The 19,296-nt window shown below is 36.2% G+C and overlaps 1 protein-coding gene across 1 annotated transcript; it reads left to right on the top strand.

The window, feature by feature from the left end:
- The first annotated feature begins 415 nt into the window (after window positions 1–415).
- Window positions 416–5,965, top strand: LOC127972271 (potassium voltage-gated channel subfamily A member 1-like). Its single transcript, XM_052575671.1, has 2 exons — window positions 416–601; window positions 1,459–5,965. Exon 2 carries the CDS (start codon window positions 1,621–1,623, stop codon window positions 3,100–3,102), a length of 1,482 nt encoding a protein of 493 aa, XP_052431631.1. The 5' UTR covers window positions 416–601; window positions 1,459–1,620; the 3' UTR covers window positions 3,103–5,965.
- The last annotated feature ends 13,331 nt before the right edge of the window (window positions 5,966–19,296 follow it).

Here is a 19,296-nt window from a genome sequence, read left to right as displayed (position 1 = left end):
GTTTCATGGCAAATTGTGAACAGAAAGAAACACCAGTGGTAGAAAAAAATACCATTTAAATAAAAAATCTCCTTCAGCTTTAGTGTCTCCATCAGATGTGTGGAAAAAGACATTTGGCAACATGCTGGAGTCTGTCTGCAATGCGCATTACACATCCACTCACCCACTCTCTCTCTTTCTCTCTCTCTCTCTCTCTCACTCTCACTCTCTTACCCTCCCTCTCTCTCTCTCTCTCACTCTCTCATCTCTCTCTCTCTCTCTCTCTCTCTCTCTCTCTCTCTCTCTCTCTCTCTCTCTCTCTCTCTCTCTCACTCTCTTACCCTCCCTCTCTCTCTCTCACTCTCTCATCCTCTCTCTCTCTATCTCTCTCGCTCTCTCTCTCACCCTCCCTCTCTCTCTGTTTGTGTCTCCGCTGTTCTGCTGCGCAGGTTTGAGGAGCACTGCAAGTTTGCTATGGTCTGACGGCTAGTAGGATGCGTATCGTGGATGTATTATATTCTTGCTGTATGAATGTGAGGCTGTAATGTGAGATTTGTCTTAATAACAGACAGGAGATTTTGCACAGATCTTTCCTGCACTGCTTCTCAATCTGACTGCCCACGTAAGTACAAAGACAGTCATTTTATAACATCCCCATTGCCATCAATTGGTATCACTCTCATTATTTGCGCTATACATGCATGTTCATATGGGCAAATAGTGTCTTGATATCTGCTGAGAGCTCGCAAAAAGTAAATTAAATGAATTAATAAATAATTAAATTATTATTCATTATGATAATTATAATATTTGGTGCACAAGAACCATACAATTTTTATTTATTTATTTTTTACTTTTTTATTATTTGTCATCAACCTGTACTTATTTAGATTTATATTGCATAATATTAATAATAAAAATAAAAATAATAATGTTTAAGATACTGCAGAACCTTAAACAGTGGCATTTATGTTTTAACAGATATACAAAGGCATATATTCACTTACATGTTTTTGACTGCTTTCAGGACACTGCTTCCAAAGCTTGTAAATATATTTGAAAAGCAAGCCATTCAATTCAAATTCATCCGACCCAATCAGATCATATCTGATCCTTAGAATCCTATTTGATATTACTGTGCAGTCTTAACGAGAACATTGCATGCAATTGTACTGGAATATCTTGCCTAGAAATTCGCATAACACTGGAGTTTAAAATCTGATTTCATCTTACTGGCAACCTTGATAAGTCCTTTTGGGAACTTTGTGTTCTGAAAATCCAAATTTTTGCTCTGCTTTTGAATTCCACAAGCGATATGATTCAAAATATATATTAGGATCCTTGGCTCCAGTAGAAACTACATGTCTTATTGCATCCCTGTTGATAAGTGTGTGTGTGTGTGTGTCATGTAGGACATATTTCTTTTCCCTCATGGTATCTGAGGTATCTCATTACTACCCTTATTTTCTGGTTGACTAGGTGAGGACACAAAGTAGGCGCAGATCTCTACTTGACATGGAGATGGTCGATGTTTGGTGGAACATGAGGCTGGATGTCTTATTGGGTCGTTGACTGTTCAAACTGCAGGGCGTTGGATGCGTACTCAACTCAACTGAACATCCACTGCCATTGATCTCCAGGATGACTGTGGTGGTTGCTGGAGATAACATGGATGAGACATCCTCCACTCTGCAGGGGCATCCACAGGACTCGCAGTATTCCCCCGAGTGCTGCGAACGAGTTGTTATTAACATCTCAGGGCTGCGCTTTGAGACACAACTCAAGACGCTCACCCAGTTCCCCGACACACTACTGGGCAACCCCAAGAAAAGGATGCGCTACTTTGACCCTTTAAGGAACGAGTACTTCTTTGACAGAAACCGTCCAAGCTTTGATGCCATCCTCTACTACTATCAGTCAGGGGGAAGGTTAAGAAGACCCGTCAATGTACCTTTGGATATGTTCTCAGAAGAAATTAAGTTCTATGAGCTTGGAGAAGAAGCCATGGAAAAATTTCGAGAGGATGAGGGCTTTATTCGTGAAGAAGAGCGTCCCCTGCCGGAGAACGAGTTTCAGAGACAGGTTTGGCTGCTATTCGAGTATCCCGAGAGCTCAGGCCCCGCTAGAGGGATCGCGATAGTGTCCGTCATGGTTATTCTCATTTCTATTGTGATATTTTGTTTGGAGACCTTACCAGAGTTGAAAGAGGATCCAAATGGACGGCTCCAGGTGATAGGCAACAGCACGTTCTACTTCAAACACAATATTCTTACCGACCCGTTTTTTGTCGTGGAGACACTCTGCATCATCTGGTTCACTTTTGAGTTGATCGTCCGTTTCTTCGCTTGCCCAAGTAAACCAGCCTTCTTCAAAAACATGATGAACACGATCGATATGGTGTCCATCATTCCATATTTCATAACGCTCGGAACAGAGCTGGCGGAGGACTCCGAGGGTGGAAAGGAGGCAAAGGGTGGAGGAGAGCAGGCCACATCTCTGGCCATTCTCAGGGTTATCCGCTTGGTCAGGGTGTTTCGGATATTTAAGCTGTCCAGACACTCCAAGGGGCTTCAGATCTTGGGCCAGACTTTGAAAGCCAGCATGCGCGAGCTGGGTCTTCTCATCTTTTTTCTTTTCATCGGAGTCATCTTGTTTTCCAGTGCAGTGTATTTCGCTGAGGCTGATGAAAAGGTTTCGTTCTTCACAAGTATCCCGGACGCCTTCTGGTGGGCGGTTGTTTCGATGACGACCGTGGGGTATGGAGACATGTACCCCGTTACTATCGGGGGCAAGATAGTAGGCTCTCTATGTGCCATTGCCGGAGTGCTAACTATCGCGCTTCCAGTGCCTGTGATTGTGTCCAACTTTAACTATTTCTATCACAGAGAAACCGAAGGTGACGAACAGGCACAGCTCCTCAAGGTGAGCAACCAGAACATCGCGTCCGAGTCTAACTCCAGTCGTCGCAGCTCGTCTGCCGTCAGCAAGTCCGAATACATGGAGATCGATGACGACCTCAATAACAGCATCGACAATTTTCGCGAGGCAAACCTGCGAACTGGGAACTGCACAGTTGCGAATCAGAATTGTGTAAATATGGGGAAGCGTCTCACAGATGTATAGATTTCCGACGTCGTTCTTGGCCACTATAGGATGCCCAGACTGTAAATACAGTATAGTCTATTCATATATAAGAGTGCTTTAACAGGGCCTCTGATAATGTGTTATTTCATTGCATTTATTTTATCTCAAGTCCGCGAGAGTTGCTTTTATTCTGTCTGAAGAATGGTGGTGTAAATCTGCCTATGGATACCAAATATTAAGTCATTAAAAGTCAGAATAACTACTGTATCTACTTGGGAAGGTTAGAATACTTGCGTAAATAAATGACTTTACATTTCACAATGCACCTTATCGCAAAATAATATCAGTTATTCAGTGACTTTGAAAAATGAAGATCAGCATGAAGAACTAATACTTTTTGTACCATTGTGTTGACTATTTATTTATGTACTTGTTTATTTGCTCACTGTAGGCTATTGTAAACCATATACAAACTGAATGTTGATCAGCTATGCAGATCATGGCATGTTTTATGAAACGCTGAGGTCTGTTTGATAGGGTACTATGTATCCTGCTTTAATCAATACACGACGTCAATACGAACTTTATCACATACAGCCAAGCCGACAGTATAACTGAATTACAACCACTACACAATAAAAGCACAACTTTCTTTATCATCTTAAAAAAAAAATCAGTTCCAGGCAGTATTACATTTTAAAGGTATGACTTCATTTGTTAAGTCTTTTTAAATGTACATATTCAATTCTACATTTAATTAATCATAAGATCTATGTATCTATATTAAATAACTGTAATTATTATATTTAATTATATGTTATGCTTAATACATTTAATTGCATATTTAATAATTATGAATAATTTAATAGTGCCTTCAGTCCTCTAACTGGCACAGAGTGTCTCAACATGCAATAGTTACTGTAAAACATTTGCATATTTAATCACACATTATGCGCTGAGGGATATTCCAGAGCCACTGGGAATGAATTTCAGGAAAACTTTCTTGTACATACAATAGAAGTTCATCTCGCTGGATCAGGCATTGCTTTACAAAGAAATGTGAACATGCAGTGTGTGTGTGTGTGTGTGTGTGTGTGTGTGTGTGTTTTGGAACATCTTTATGTATTCTTTTGTAATGGTGTTTTTTTTCATTGGTTGATTTGGATCTACCTCAGTGTGGTCATGCATAGTATCGTTGTGAATTCAAACTTCATATCCTGTCAAATTATGTGGGGAGTGTGGGAGGGGATTTGGGGAGGGTCTGGTGGGGGAATGAGTATACAGTGAAGGCGAAACACTTTATTTCAAAATAAGAGTCTATAAAACTATGAAAAAAAAAGTCCAGAAAGTGATGCTAAGCACAAGCGCTAATAGTACTATATAATATGCACAAGTCTGCATCAGGGACTGTAACTGGTAGAAACTGCCATTACGTTTAATAACCGTAACAATGTGAGTTTGAGATCTAAAAAGAATACCTTTAATTTGAGTGTAAATGTTGTCTATCAGAAACCTAATGCACTTTAATGGGAATTTATGTATTTATAGGTTTTGCAACGAGAATGACTAAAAGAATGAAAGGTAAAATAAAGAATACATTTAAAAAAATGTTGATTTGTCCATGTTAAGGATGTGTGTGTATTTGCAGGACAGCATCTTAACCAGCATAGATGTTTTTCAACCCTTTAATTCGTTCTTTGGGGCGTTTATAATATTCACTTAAATAATAAACATCACAAATGTGGTGCTTTGCCGGCAAAATAAATAGATCAATTAAAAAGAGATTTTAAAAAAAAACATCTTTATGGAAATATATTTTTACAATGCGTTTATACAGTTCTGTATAAAAGAAATACATGCCAGAGTGAGGTTTATTTATTAGATTGTAGATGTCTAAAGTTTGAGAAACACTTTTATATGAAACGAAGAGAATACAACAAAAACAGTGGACCAAAAATAGTTGTAAAGGTAATTTATGTATGTTATGAAGATGGAAATAAACATTTTAGTGCTAAAATAATCAATAAATTGTTACAGTAAATCAAATTCTATATAACTGTGATAGAGACTGGAATGAAATATTAACATTATAACCAGAGATCTAAAAAGCATCATGTGCGGGGAATATCATGTGTATTTTCAATTAGGTTTCATTGTTGTTAGCATCATTTTTTTTTCTTTCTTTCTTTTTTTTTTTTTTTTTTTTTTGAAGATGAAAGAGTTGGGTATAAATGAGTGAATGGAAATGTATTTCTGTATTAAAGGTAAATGTCAGTATTATTATTATTATTATTATAACAAGGCCTGGTTTTCATGTAGGGCTTGTCATATGAGTTTTATGCCATAAATTCAACTAAAGCACTTTGATATAATGCATGCATGCAGCTCTGGGCTTACGTTGCTCTGACATGAATCATGCAAATGTTGGGAAAAGCTTTTCCTTTCCTTATTTTATTTATTTATTTATTTTTATTAAATAATAAAATAATTTAATTGTGTTCAAAACATTATGATACCCTTATTTCATTTTTTATTTTTATTTTTTGGTGGTCGGCATAGTTTTAATATGTGTTATTTTTGGCTGATAAGGTGCATTCTATGATGTGACCATTTTTTTCTTACGGTTTTTAAAGAATGTTTTTCTAGATTCATTTCAACTCAGTCTTTAGGATAACTGAGAAGCTTCAAGGATTCACATTGATTGATAAATCTCATTAAAATCCTCATCTTGCCTCATCAAGGACTTGTTACTTCTGTTCCATTTGTATTCAATAGCTCACCTATGAAAGTACATAAAACTGGAAATGGGGTCACAACATTTTAAAAATAACAAGCAAACAAATAAAACACTAAAGGCACACTACTGTATGTGAGATTTTTGTAATAAAATATCCAAAAACCACTTGCACATTGTTATATATTGCATGCAGTTGTGTACTTACATTGTCCGGAATGTTCTCAAGGATTTGTAAATCGAGAGAAATTACAGTTTTAAAAAATGGCTCGTCCCAGTTCATTGTCGCCTATTAGTTAAGTAATATCAGCGTTTCTGCTTATAGAAACTAGGGCTAACACACTTGGACAAAAATGCGGTAGCACTTTATTTTAGAGTCCTGTTCCTCATGTACATACTATGCACTTATTATATTAATTACAATAACTATGTAATAACTAGGTACTAACCCTAAACTTACCCCTAAACCTAACCCTACCCCATGTAGTTACCTTGTATTACCAGAACTTTCTTAGATAAATATACTGTAAGTACACTATAAGTACATGTTAGTACACGTACTGTAAAATAAAGTGCAACCAAAAATGCTGCTGCAGTTAAACTAAATCCATTACGGCAGTCACAAATAAAATGAAATGAAATGAAAAGTTTTGACGGCACCATTAAATTAAGATCTGCTCAATGCTGCAACATAAATCTTTTCCCGTGTTTTCACAGTGTTGTGTGTTGTCACCAATCACACACAAATCCGTTGACCGCAGCAACCAATCAGAGGCGTTTAGATGAGTCATCACTGAAACACCAGAGTTTTGTTCAGTGCATGCTTGCTGATTGTATTTTTCTCATGATAAATAACAAAGTGCAGATTTATGTATGATGTATGTATGAGATTCATTCATCAAACAGTGTAAAGACAGCTTTTCTGATTATAAGGGGAGTTTTTTGAGAGTGCATGCATAATGTTCTTTGACAATGCAGCGTTAAATGTTCTGTGCTCGCTTTCTCTATATAATTTATTAGCTGTTTGAAAGACTTTGAAAGGTACAGGTAATCATTTTTTTTTTATTTTTATGAATTACATCCATGAACATGATTCGGACATCTCTGGATAGTGAAAACGACATCTCCCATCATCCACTCTCCTTCATAGCGTCATCAAGCTTTGCCTTGGTTATTGCTTTGAAAATGCAACCTGAACACTGAGTTGTACAAGCAATATTTTGTACAGTACGAACATTTGAAAAATGTCCTACTTTTCACATTAAGACAGACAATTCTCATACAAACTCACATATAATTTAACTTTAATGATTACATACTTTTCAACAAATATTGATTAATTGATTATATACTTATCCACTAAAATAATGGCAGTCCTAGCTTCACCTTATTGCAATTAGACATTTGGCATTATAAAGCCTTAATATATTCATTACATTAAAGCATCACATGCAAAGGGAATATGCAAAGACTTATAACTTTTGACTTATTATTTTGGTTTTTAATAGCCATTACATGTGATCTGGTGTGTATTTTCCATTGAGGTGTTTATGCATGCACATGGCTTTGAGAAGCAGGACGGTTTGGCAGAGCCTTGAGCTCAGTGCATATAAGGTTGGCGTGGGAGGAGAGAAGCAGGGAAAAATATACAGACCTGAAGAGACTGGGTGAGAGAGAGAATAAAAATGAGATTGAAAAAAAAGAAAGAGAGGTAGGTAGAAAAGAGTAGAGGGAGTGAAGAGCTAGTGATTCAGCCACAGCCTGCACGCCTACAGGGGAGAACGAGCGTGTACGTTCATGCACATATGGCCCGAGATGCACAACCTAGCACAAACGCACTGATTAAAAGCTGCTGTGCTCTTTACCACAGGCATTCTGGGTGTTATTGTAGACTAGACTAAAAATAAGACATCTTTTATGCCGACATATGCTCGCACATGGGGAGGCACAGCAGGGGGAGAGCACATATTTACGGATGGCTTTACTTATGAAATCACAGAGATACAGAAAGCAGTGTAATGACCTTCGTGACAGGATGCATCGTTTTACACGTTAGAAATCTTTCCACAGACCTTCTTCCCACACATTCCCAGGTGCCCGTTCCCTGGGTCATCCTGTCTTTTGCTTCACTGCCATTCCCTCTGGCAGCCTACTCGTAAGGCCTGTTGCGTAATGCCACCAGTCTGTTCAATTATTGACAGCTCTTCCATTTCTCCATTGTTTGGGGTGGAAATCAGTGAGCTGTTCTTTGTGAAACCAAACCCCTTTGAATGGGCTTTGTCCCCCGAGCTTCCCTCTCACCTAATCTAATCTGACAACAACTGGTGGATTGATTGATTGAACCAATGGGCTGGCTTTGATTCAAGCAGTGGAACTCTACTCGTCTCAGCCTACAGTATCCAAATACTGTTATCAGAGCTCATCTGGGCCAGACAAAGAACATGTTAGGTCACAACCTTGTAAGACAATGCTTTTAATTACGTTACATTAAACATTGAAATTTGTGTTTTAACACATTGTTCCAATCACAGCTTTTAAGCGCAGTTTTAGTCCATGAGGAACCTCAAAGTACGTCAAAAAAGACCTCTACACTCTGACACACATAGCTTTCAATAGCTCCTCAGGTTTCATTTTCCATGGCCTATGTTCATGTTATCACACTGGATCTACTGAGGGACAGGCTGTACATACTGTCACTCTTTGTTGAGATCTGGGGACTTCCTGTGGAGTTAGCAAGTCTGCTGTCAGGTGTTTCATATGATGACCGCTGTGCATGGATGAGTTAGATGGGTTATATTTTACTTTTCATGAACATTTATTCTTGTGACCTTTATTTTCGTATAATTGTGAGTAACATTTTTGGCAATTGTGTGCAAAAAATACTATGATACACAACTTTATGTTTTGTAGTTGTAACTGTTTCTTATATCTACTATATTTTTTTCTACTAGATGTAAATATCCCACACTATGTGCTAAAATGTGTGTGTGTATATATAAATACAGAAATACATTTCCAATATATACGTTTCCGTCATATATATATATGAGTGTTTGTGTGTGTGTGTGTGTGTGTTTGTGTTACAATGTGACAGATGAGAAACTAAGATAGTATAAAATTCAATACTTTTTTTACATGTAAAGATATGTGAAGTCACCTTTATTTATATAGCGCTTTAAACAAAATACATTGCGTCAAAGCAACTGAACAACATTCATTAGGAAACAGTGTCAATAATGCAAAATGATAGTTAAAGGCAGTTCATCATTGAAAATAGTGTCTGTTTTTATTTGCAATCAAGTCAATGATATCGCTGTAGATGAAGTGACCCCAACTAAGCAAGCCAGAGGCGACAGCGGCAAGGAACCGAAACTCCATCAGTGACAGGATGGAGAAAAAAACCTTGGGAGAAACCAGGCTCATTTGGGGTCAGTTCTCCTCTGACCAGACGAAACCAGTAGTTCAATTCCAGGCTGCAGCAAAGTCAGATGAAAGTGCAGAAGAATCATCTGTTTCCTGTGGTCTTGTCCTGGTGGTCATCTAAGACAAGGTCTCCATCTGGTCTGGATACGTACTGGATCCAGGTGACTGCAGTGACCCTCTGATCTGTATACAGACTGGATTAACATTTCTGCATTTGACATTGAGAGCATAAGTCATAATTTAGATATATTTTTGAGATGGTTAGGGTTAGAAATGCCAGAAATTTGTCTTTCTAAGGAAATGAATTATATCAAATAGCATGTCTAGGTCACTAACTGATGACGAAGAATTGGCAGAGCAACCATCAAGTCTTAAACACCGTTCTAGGTTATTACAAGCAGAGTTTTTAGGTCCTATAATTAACACCTTTGTTTTTTTCTGAATTTAACAGTAAGAAATTACTCATCATCCAGTTTTTTATATCGACTATGCATTCCATTAGTTTTTCAAATTGATGTGTTTCACCGGGCCGCGAAGAAATATAGAGCTGAGTATCATCAGCATAACAGTGAAAGCTAACACCATGTTTCCTGATGATATCACCCATGGGTAACATGTAAAGATTGAGGAGTAGCGGCCCTAGTACTGAGCCTTGAGGTACTCCATACTGCACTTTTGATCGATATGATACCTCTTCAATCACTGCTACAAACTGATGACGGTCAGATAAGTACTATTTAAACCATACAGTACCAGTGCGATTCCACTAATGCCAGCGTAATTTCGAGCCTATTTAAAATAATTATGTAGTCAACAGTGTCAAATGCAGCACTAAGCTCTAGTAACACTAATAGAGCGATACAAATATAATCAGAGAGAGGTACAACTAAGGTCTGATGATAAGAACAAATAATTTGTAACTCTAGTGAGAGCAAACTCAGTACTACAAAACGGTAAATCCTAACTGGAAATCTCAGTAGATACCATTTCTCTCTAAGAAGTTGAGAGGATACTGCCTTTTTCTAGTATTTTTTGACCAAAAAAAGGAGAATAAATATGGGTATATAATTAACTAATTCTATAAAATCATTAGGAAATTGATTTCTGGAAGCACCTTTTTAGTAACTTAGTTGTTATTAGGTCTAACACACATGCAGTTGATTTAGATGATTTAAAAAGTTTATACAATTCATCCTCTCCTATTGAGATATTCAGAGACGTTGAAACAAATCAGGAATTTTATTAACAAAATGATTTTTAGTGGTAGAAGTGAAGTTCTAACATATTTGCAACAAGGAAGTGATTTTATATCCTCTGCCAAATGGAGTATACAGGAGAATAGATACTGTTCTGATAATTCATCAGTCTGCTTCAGTATTTTAATGTGAACAATATCAATTCCATGTGACTATTAAGTGACATACATAATATAAATGTATGGTTGTGAATCAACCTTCTGGTCTGCTTCAAAATCTTGTCGGATTGTCTTTTGAAGCCTATTTTATTCTGTGGGCACCACTTAGACATCCAGCCATTGAGTGACAACAGTCTGCTACAGTATGTATTGTCACCACAGTAAGTAATGTAGAGTCCAGAGCATATTACAGTGTCTGACGTCATACTTGCAAGCTCACGCACCTCTTTAATGTTTTTTTTTCAGTGATTTCTAATTGGCGAAGTCAGACAACATAGCACCAATGTGAATAACAATATGTTTAACATTAGCCAGCAGTTTCAAATTTGACAAGATATCTGGCACTCTGGCTCCCGCTAAACATAATTCCCTACATTTACTTCATGAATCCCTCGCCACGTACAGAGAAGGCTACACTAAACGTGGCAAGAAGTGCAAGTAACAATAACAAATAAGAAGCTATGAATCACTCTATTCGTTCATTGATTTCGACTCAACACAGTGTTAGCCAATGACAAGTTTACAGGCTAGCGAAATGCTAACTTGTAGTGCTAATGAAAGCAATTGACATTAAGCTAGTGGTGTCAGATTAACATGATAAATAATATTAGATATATGGTAATGATTCAGTTATATTTAGCAGTTTAAATGGCAAAGAATTATAATAAGATAAAGATTCAAAACAAAGCTACACTGAGCTACAATCACAATCTACTCAGCAGCAGACAGGAACCTGAAACCAGGAAAACACTCAACTCTCGACCACACATTCCCAGTTTTAATACCAGTTATTTTGATAACTTATAGATTCATTAAAACTCACTGCATATGGACAGGGACATTGATCTTTTTGATCAGTGACACACTGCCCTTGTACTCGCACTCACAGAGGTCAAACTTGTGCGTGACCTGTAGGGACTGAAACCGAGCTGGTTGTTGAAGGCAGGTAGAAGAGATGAGACATGCTAATTACTGATGTAACTTTAGCATGGTGGGAAGGCCAGATGAACGTGTTTAGATAGAGGCCAACAACACAAATGTCCTCACATGAGCCAATGCTCACAAAGGAAGCTGATCACATCTAATGAGACTTTATGCTGTAGTTATGTATTAGGGTATATTACTATATCCCTCAAATTGTCTCATTAGACTAGTTTGCAAGACACAGTGAAAAATTAAAAACAATCAAACAAGCAAATGAATACATTTATATTATATTATATTATATTATATTATATTATATTATATTATATTATATTATATTATATTCACCCCTATTTATTTTGAGCTTTATGGTATGCGCAATGTCTTACTGAGAACACAAAAGAAATAAAACTAATTGATATGTTTGTGAACACAATTTAGGCATATAGCAATGGCATTTACTGTTAATCTGGAGCCACAGAATGAGGACACTGTGCATTTCTAAGAGGGTTCTGAAGCAGTTTTTTACTGGCAAAACATTAATACAACCAAATATTTACAGCATACTGTATATGCTGTATATTAATCAAAATACTAATTACCAGTTGGGTAACACTTTATAATAACTGCATGCTATTAATCAATAGTTAAACATTAGGAAACAGTTAATTCATCATTTATAAAGTATTAATAAACATTTATAAGCAGTTTATAAATACAGATATCAATGCTTTATACCTGATTTAAAAGCATATCTATAATGTATTTAATAATTGTTTTTTCATACTTTATTAATGATCAATTTATCATTTCTAAATTAAGTGTAGCATTATTTACACACCAGTTATTAAGGAGTTGTCAGTGGTTCATAAGATCACTTAGAAATTGTAAGTAAATGATTAATAAACTATTTAAATGTGCATTCATACATCTTTTTATTCAGACATATAGTAATAGTTACTTATAATGTTAATAAATGGTTTATTAACATGTATTTCTACTGTAATTCAGGGTTAATTCATGTAGTTATAAAACATTGTTGTTAGTTAGTAGTTGTTAGTTAACTATTTTTGTGAGCTCATCTAAAGTGAGGACTATTTATGCCTTGTAAAGCTTTTACAAATGAGATTTAAAGGCTGTTAATATTTCTATGTTCTGTATCACTGTGTGGTGTTTGTTTCCGTTTTTTGTTTAGAAGATAACTGAGCCTTTAAATATCCTTTATAAATGCTTTACAAGGCATAACTAGTCCTCACTTTAGATGAGCTCACATATATAGTTAACTGACCACTACTAAATGCTTTATAACTACCTGAATTTACTACATTTCTTGTGATCTTATGAATCACTGGCAACTCCTAAATAACTGGTTTGTAAATAATGCTATACTTCATTGAGAAATGATAAATTGATCATGAATAAAGTATGAAAATACAATTATTAAACACATTATAGATATGCTTTTAAATCAAGAATAAAGCATTTATATCTGTATTTAGAAACTGCTTATTACTGTCTATTAATGCTTTATAAATTATGAATTATCTGTTTACTAATGCTTAATTAATGATTAATAGTGTGCAGTTATTATAAAGTGTTACCAAAAGGGGTTTTCCCACCACAGTTATGTAATTATGAAATCTACCAGAATCTAATTGGCTCATGTTAACCAATCAAACCTTGACCCCTTGAAATCATTTTGAAAATCTGAACAGCTGTGCACAATATACAGTATGTTGGCCTACTATATACTGAAAAAGAGCAAAAACTGCATGTTTTGAACAAAGGCAAACAGTTCAACAACACACTCAAACTGCACGGGTAACATTGGACAATTATAAATAGTGCTAATAGCAATAGCTAGCAGCTCTGCGTTTCTCTGCCTCAGACCTGACCTATATTGAGAGCACATTACATAAAGAGTGAGTGTAGATGGAGAGAGCTAAAACTGAGTTTGCCCTCAAGTGCCTACAGATGCTTCACACTGACAGAGGAAGAACCCGTGTTAGGGTGATTCAATGCAGCACATAAACAGTACAAGAAAAAAAAAATGTGGATGTTTTTTGGCAATTTTATCAGGTTATGCTCACTTTTTTGGTACAAATTTGTCCCCAGAATATGATTACTTACGTACACACACACACACACACACACACACACACACATATTCAAAGCATCTAAATACAGTTTATTGTTTGAAATCAAACAATTACTCTAAAGGACTGGAATTTTAGACAATATTCAACAATAATCTCCAGTTATTTTGAGAATTGCTGGATCATTGAGACTGGATCATCATTCAGTTTGTGAATGATTTGTCATGTTCATTTAAAAGAAGTGGCTCAAACTAACAAAATTTGGTTAACACTAAGTTGAACACTAAACTCATCGAGTTTAGCTAAATCATCTGCGCAAGTTCTCAAGTTGATAGCTCAGGAGAAGATTTACAGTAAGGATATAGGTTTATGAATGTATGAACTGTCTTTATAGTACATTTTGTTGTTTTCTAAACATTATTGACTTAGGAAACAGATTTCAGTATTTCTATTTTATTTTTCATTTCATTTAATTTTATTGAATTTTATTTTATTGTTTTATTGACAGTGTAGCTTAGGTTGGCTTTTTGGACTGGCAGGTCAAACAGGCGTGCAAACTTTGTAGACTTTTTTAGTTCCTGTAGTTTTACTGTTTTGCAGAGTTAAGGTCTTTGCACCCAGAGTCTGGAATTTTCGCATTCATTTTTCATTTTTTTCATATTCACCATCCTTTCCTATCAAAATGCATGCTACGGATGCGAAAGCGCAGAAAAATTGAACCTGATCCGAATTTTTTTATGACGAACTGAAGTTTTGGAGGCAGTATATAAACATGTATGGCACAACAAGAGGTCTTCAATGTGTGGAAATTTTGGACAAAGATTTCGGACTCAACCTTAATTAAATGTGCTGTATGTGATTTCTTAGAAATGCTGCTGACATTTAAAAATCATCAAAATAAATGCCCCGTTTCCCAAAAGGAGCACACACCTATCTTGATAGCTCCACCCCTATATTTACAAACATGCTAGAAACACAGGCAACCCATCATGCAGCGTGAGTGAACACGCCCCTTAATGGTGATTGGCTGCAAGCTTGTTTTGGTGCCCGATACTAATATAACTGAGATAAAGCTGATTTAGCAAACAGCAAACATGCGTTTAAACTTTGAATATAATGATCAGAGTGGCTCATAACAGCAGCAAGTTTGCGCGAGCTCAGGTAAAAGGCAGATTAGCTTCTCTGTTGTATATTAGCATCTCAGCACAGCTTACAGCAGAATGCTCCAGAGACAGAGACAACCGCAGGCCACCATATGCATTATGAGTCACAGTGTCCCCTTCTCTCTCCTGCCATCATCTCTCAGCTCGTGTGCTTTCCCTGTTCCTTGACATTTTTCCTCTTGCACTGTAACATGTAAAGCACTGGTGGTCACCAGGTCTTAGTTAGATGTAAAGGTTTCGTTGATCACAAAAATAAGAAAAGTCTTGACACTCTAATGTTGTTCCAAAGCTGTATGACTTGCCTAACCCTAACCCTAACACAAAATATATTTTGAAAAAAAAAAAAAAAAGTCCACATAATGAGACTTAGTGAGGTCCAAAGTTGGGTTCAATCAGCAAAAATAGCCATTAGATTGCTTTAAACAGTGGCACAGTTTTCTGCTCCTGTATCTTTAATTTGCATGAATTTTTTTTTCATTCTGGTGTCTTTTTTTTTTTTTTTTACACTAAATCCTCATTAATTTCAGACCTTCGTTTCCATTTGCATTCAACGGATGTACAAACAGAGCTAAAAGAATCTTCAAAATACTGTATATTCTTTTGAGTTCTGCAGAACAAAAAAAGTCAAACACATTTTTGTTGAGGACGAGTAAATCATGACAATATTCCTTTTTGGGTGAACTATCCCTTTATGAATGCAGCTGTACATGACTGATATAGCCTTTGTTTACTCTATAAGAACTGAGACCGCACGGTCCTGCCTTGTGATTGGGAGCGTAAAGACCCGTCATGTGAGCAACTGCTGAGATTAGCAAAGCATGACACTTCTTTTGTCATCCCCTTATTAATGACACGCTTGTATATCCCACTTAAAGACAGAATGGAGAGGCACAACAACATGACAGGTCAAAATAGCACCACAGTCAAGAAAAACACTATTTGCTTTTACTCTGGTGTGGAAACATGAAGACATTTGTGTGAATTTTGTTTAGCCTGATCACAATGGCAGGCTCATATTGCAGACATGCTACATGTAGAATTGACCAGAATAGCTCATGTGGGTGACTCACATATACGCTTACATAAGAGACTTCGTAAGTGGAAAATAATAGCGACAGACATAGAGAATTCACCAGATACAAAATGTCAAATGCGTTGTCATCTGATTTTCTTAAGGCATTGCCCAAAATCCCAGAGTCTTTGCAACCAAATGTACAGATCTCTTTGGGAAATGGATTGAACAGAAATAAGTGATCCCTCCACTAATTCAGGAATATTCCCTACTGCTAAATCACTTTAAGATTTAGTCAGAGCACATATGCCCCCCAAATAACTGTTCTTTCACTAAGCACCAGTTAAGATAAACTTCAAATACCAACACATTATCAGATATCTGCATATCTGTATTATTTAGAGCGAAAGCAATATGTGCAATATTAAAAGTTTATTTTAAAATACATATTTCACTATGTTTGAAGGAGTTCACGTGTAACAAAATCTGCATGTTTTTCACATATCTCAAAGAGGTATCCTGGGCTGCAGTGGAAACAGTATAACATTAACATTTTGTATTTATTTATGTATTTATTTTTTGATAAATAAATGGGTTTTATTTTAATAATTACATGTCTAATTATTTTTTTATACATATTATAAAGAGTGCCTTAACGGGGGAATTCTATTTGAACTATACTGTGTAACTAAAAAAAAAACAATTAAACATAATTTTCAAATTATATGAATATTTTATGTTTTATATGTTTTATTAATATATTAACATATATATATAGAGAGAGAGAGAGAGAGAGAGAGAGAGAGATATGTCATGTAGATTTTTGTGTCTAAATTGTGGTAAATATAGTCCTATTTATATTTTGAAGATGTCCCCTGAAACTATCATGATGGCCTCCATTAAAAAAAAAAATAATAATAATAATAAAATAAAATAAATCTGGATTGGTGTCACTGTCTTTCATGGTAACACTCCATAAATCCACAAACAACCATACATTTTGCTTTAGGAATAAATTATTAATTTTAATTAATAATAATGTAGCAATATTGTTGATTAATTTCATTATTTGGTTCAATACATTTCTAATTTCAGTATTTTATGCAATATGAAATTTAGTGTTACTTCCAAATGTGTCTGAAATGATTTACTTCAAATTCAATCTTTAAATGTGAAATTTTCAGAAATTAAAGGATTCTAAGCTTTCTAACCTAAAAATAATCTCTAAAAATGTATCAGAGAGCATTTATTTATTTTTTAATTATAATGAACAAATCGGATGGTAAAGTAAATCTGAATGATCTGAGTACCACATGACACCAGTAGAGGGCGGGGTTTGACTTTGTATTGATTAGCAGACTGCAGACAGCAGAACCCACAATATGAGTACATTAATGTACATAAGTTTTAGAAATCTTTACCGTTATTATGCATTTCAGTAGATATTTTTTGACAAATGGGTTCTTGGTCTGATTATGCGAAATATATATAAACAAGACCAGTGGAAAGGTTGTATATTACATTATGGATATATAAACAAGAAATGATTAATAGAAATGGATTTATAGTGTATATAAGATGCTGATGTATTACAGACCCGTTGTATTTTAATTCATTCAAGTACATTTCAGTGTCCTCCAGTAATCAAGTATATTCTCCTACTGGTCAGTAGGGGTCCCTCAGTATTTTCCTCAGTATTTTCTAGTCCTGTTATCTTATTTTGAATGTGTTTGATTGTTGTTGTTCACGGGTTACAATCCCATTCATCTCAAAAAACCATTTTCACACATCGCTCTGTAGCCCTGTAAGTGTGGAACTGTGAGGACAGCAGACAAAGAAAAAGGGTATTTCATTAGTTCAAGAGTTTACTCTAGCACAACACAGCTTCTTCTGAATGGCTGCAAAGGCTTTTTTTCTGACAGAAAGATGTAGTTATGTTATATAACAATGTAGCTACAGCATATGTAGCTAGTGGCTAATGCTAACCAGTAAAACTCGAATTTAGGCACTAAAAAGGCCCTCTAGTCCACAAAATATCGGGACATCTATGACTTTTGTCAACAACTTTGCATAACAACACCACCAGAACGAATGACAAATACATGTTATACTGTGACGTGCACTCTGTCTTTCCATCTGTTTGTTTACAGCGATCCAGAGCGTGGCATTTCTGGATATGGAACACAAGCACGGCCAAACGGAGCGTCAGGAGACGGGCTAGATGTTTCACGCCTCTCCCACGCTGCACATGTGAACTGTTGTTTGAAGAATAAGCGAACTGACGCTAGCATAAACCATGCATTTAACACGAAAACGTCTTCCTTAGTAATTCCTTAACGGTGATTACTTGGTGTTAAATAAATTGGTGCTCATGTGACGGGGTTGTTTTGGGACATCTGCTGGATCATTCTCAGTCCTTAGAGCGGGGCATCCTCTTGAGCTCTGTCCTGAACTCTCTGTGGGCCGTCTTTAGGGCTCTCGCATCACATTTACACATTCACATCAGTCTCAGAGGGGTCTGACATCTGTCCCCAAACACACCCCAGATTTATCATCCCACACAAATGGTACACTATATTAACTATGACACACACATGATGCGTTTTTGCAATTGCAAAAAAAAAAAAGCATTTTGATTTTCAATGAGGATGTTTGTAAAAAATAAATAAATGTATATTTTGTTATGTTTTCAAGTTCAAGTCTTCAAAGCGCCGTTAAAACCGAATGTACTGTTTAATTCTGTGATTTCTATGCCTCGTTGCACATAGTTTCTCTGAAAAGCAGGCTTAATATCGCATGTGGTGGTTTTGCTTGTCAAGACCTTTTTCTGGTTTGAAGTAGGTTTGGATTGTTTGCAGCAGGTCGCTTTAAATATCTGCCGACGTTCATGTGGGAATCCGTCCAGCATAACGCAGCATTTGGTCATAATTTAGTCGGCTGTGTGTGCAATGAGGGCAGCTCTGCAAATCCCAGTAGATTGGAAAGCGATGATCAGACGGTGTTATCTGCAGAAAACACACACTCTTTCACATGTTCAGGAAGAGAAAGACAGGAAAGGGCATCAGCGTGCAGGAATGCTCTGGCTATGATTTCCTCCTGTCGCTCCTCTTAATTCCTAATCTGAGGGGAAAGCTGTCTATCTAGGGGATTTGTACAGCTGTCAATTAAAATCCCTTGACACAACCCTCCCCCCACCCTCTCGTTCTCTCTTTTATTCACTGTTTAGCTTTATTTTTTTTCGCTTCTTCTCTTCAATGGGGCTGCATAGTCTTTAAAGTAACCATTAAAATGTATCCACAACCCATACTGTAATGTGACACGTTTCTGAGGGAACAGGGTTAATCTATTAGGGGGGAAAAGTACAGTGTTTAGTACAGTTTATCTATCTGGAATTGATCCAATAGACTAGAAAACCTAAACTGTAAATGTAGTAAAAGATTCTGAATAACATTTTTATTCTTTATAAC

The sequence above is a fragment of the Carassius gibelio genome, chromosome A4, assembly GCF_023724105.1.
Source record: "Carassius gibelio isolate Cgi1373 ecotype wild population from Czech Republic chromosome A4, carGib1.2-hapl.c, whole genome shotgun sequence".
Classification (NCBI taxonomy): Eukaryota; Metazoa; Chordata; class Actinopteri; order Cypriniformes; family Cyprinidae; genus Carassius; species Carassius gibelio.
This window is presented reverse-complemented; position numbering and strand designations above follow the sequence as displayed.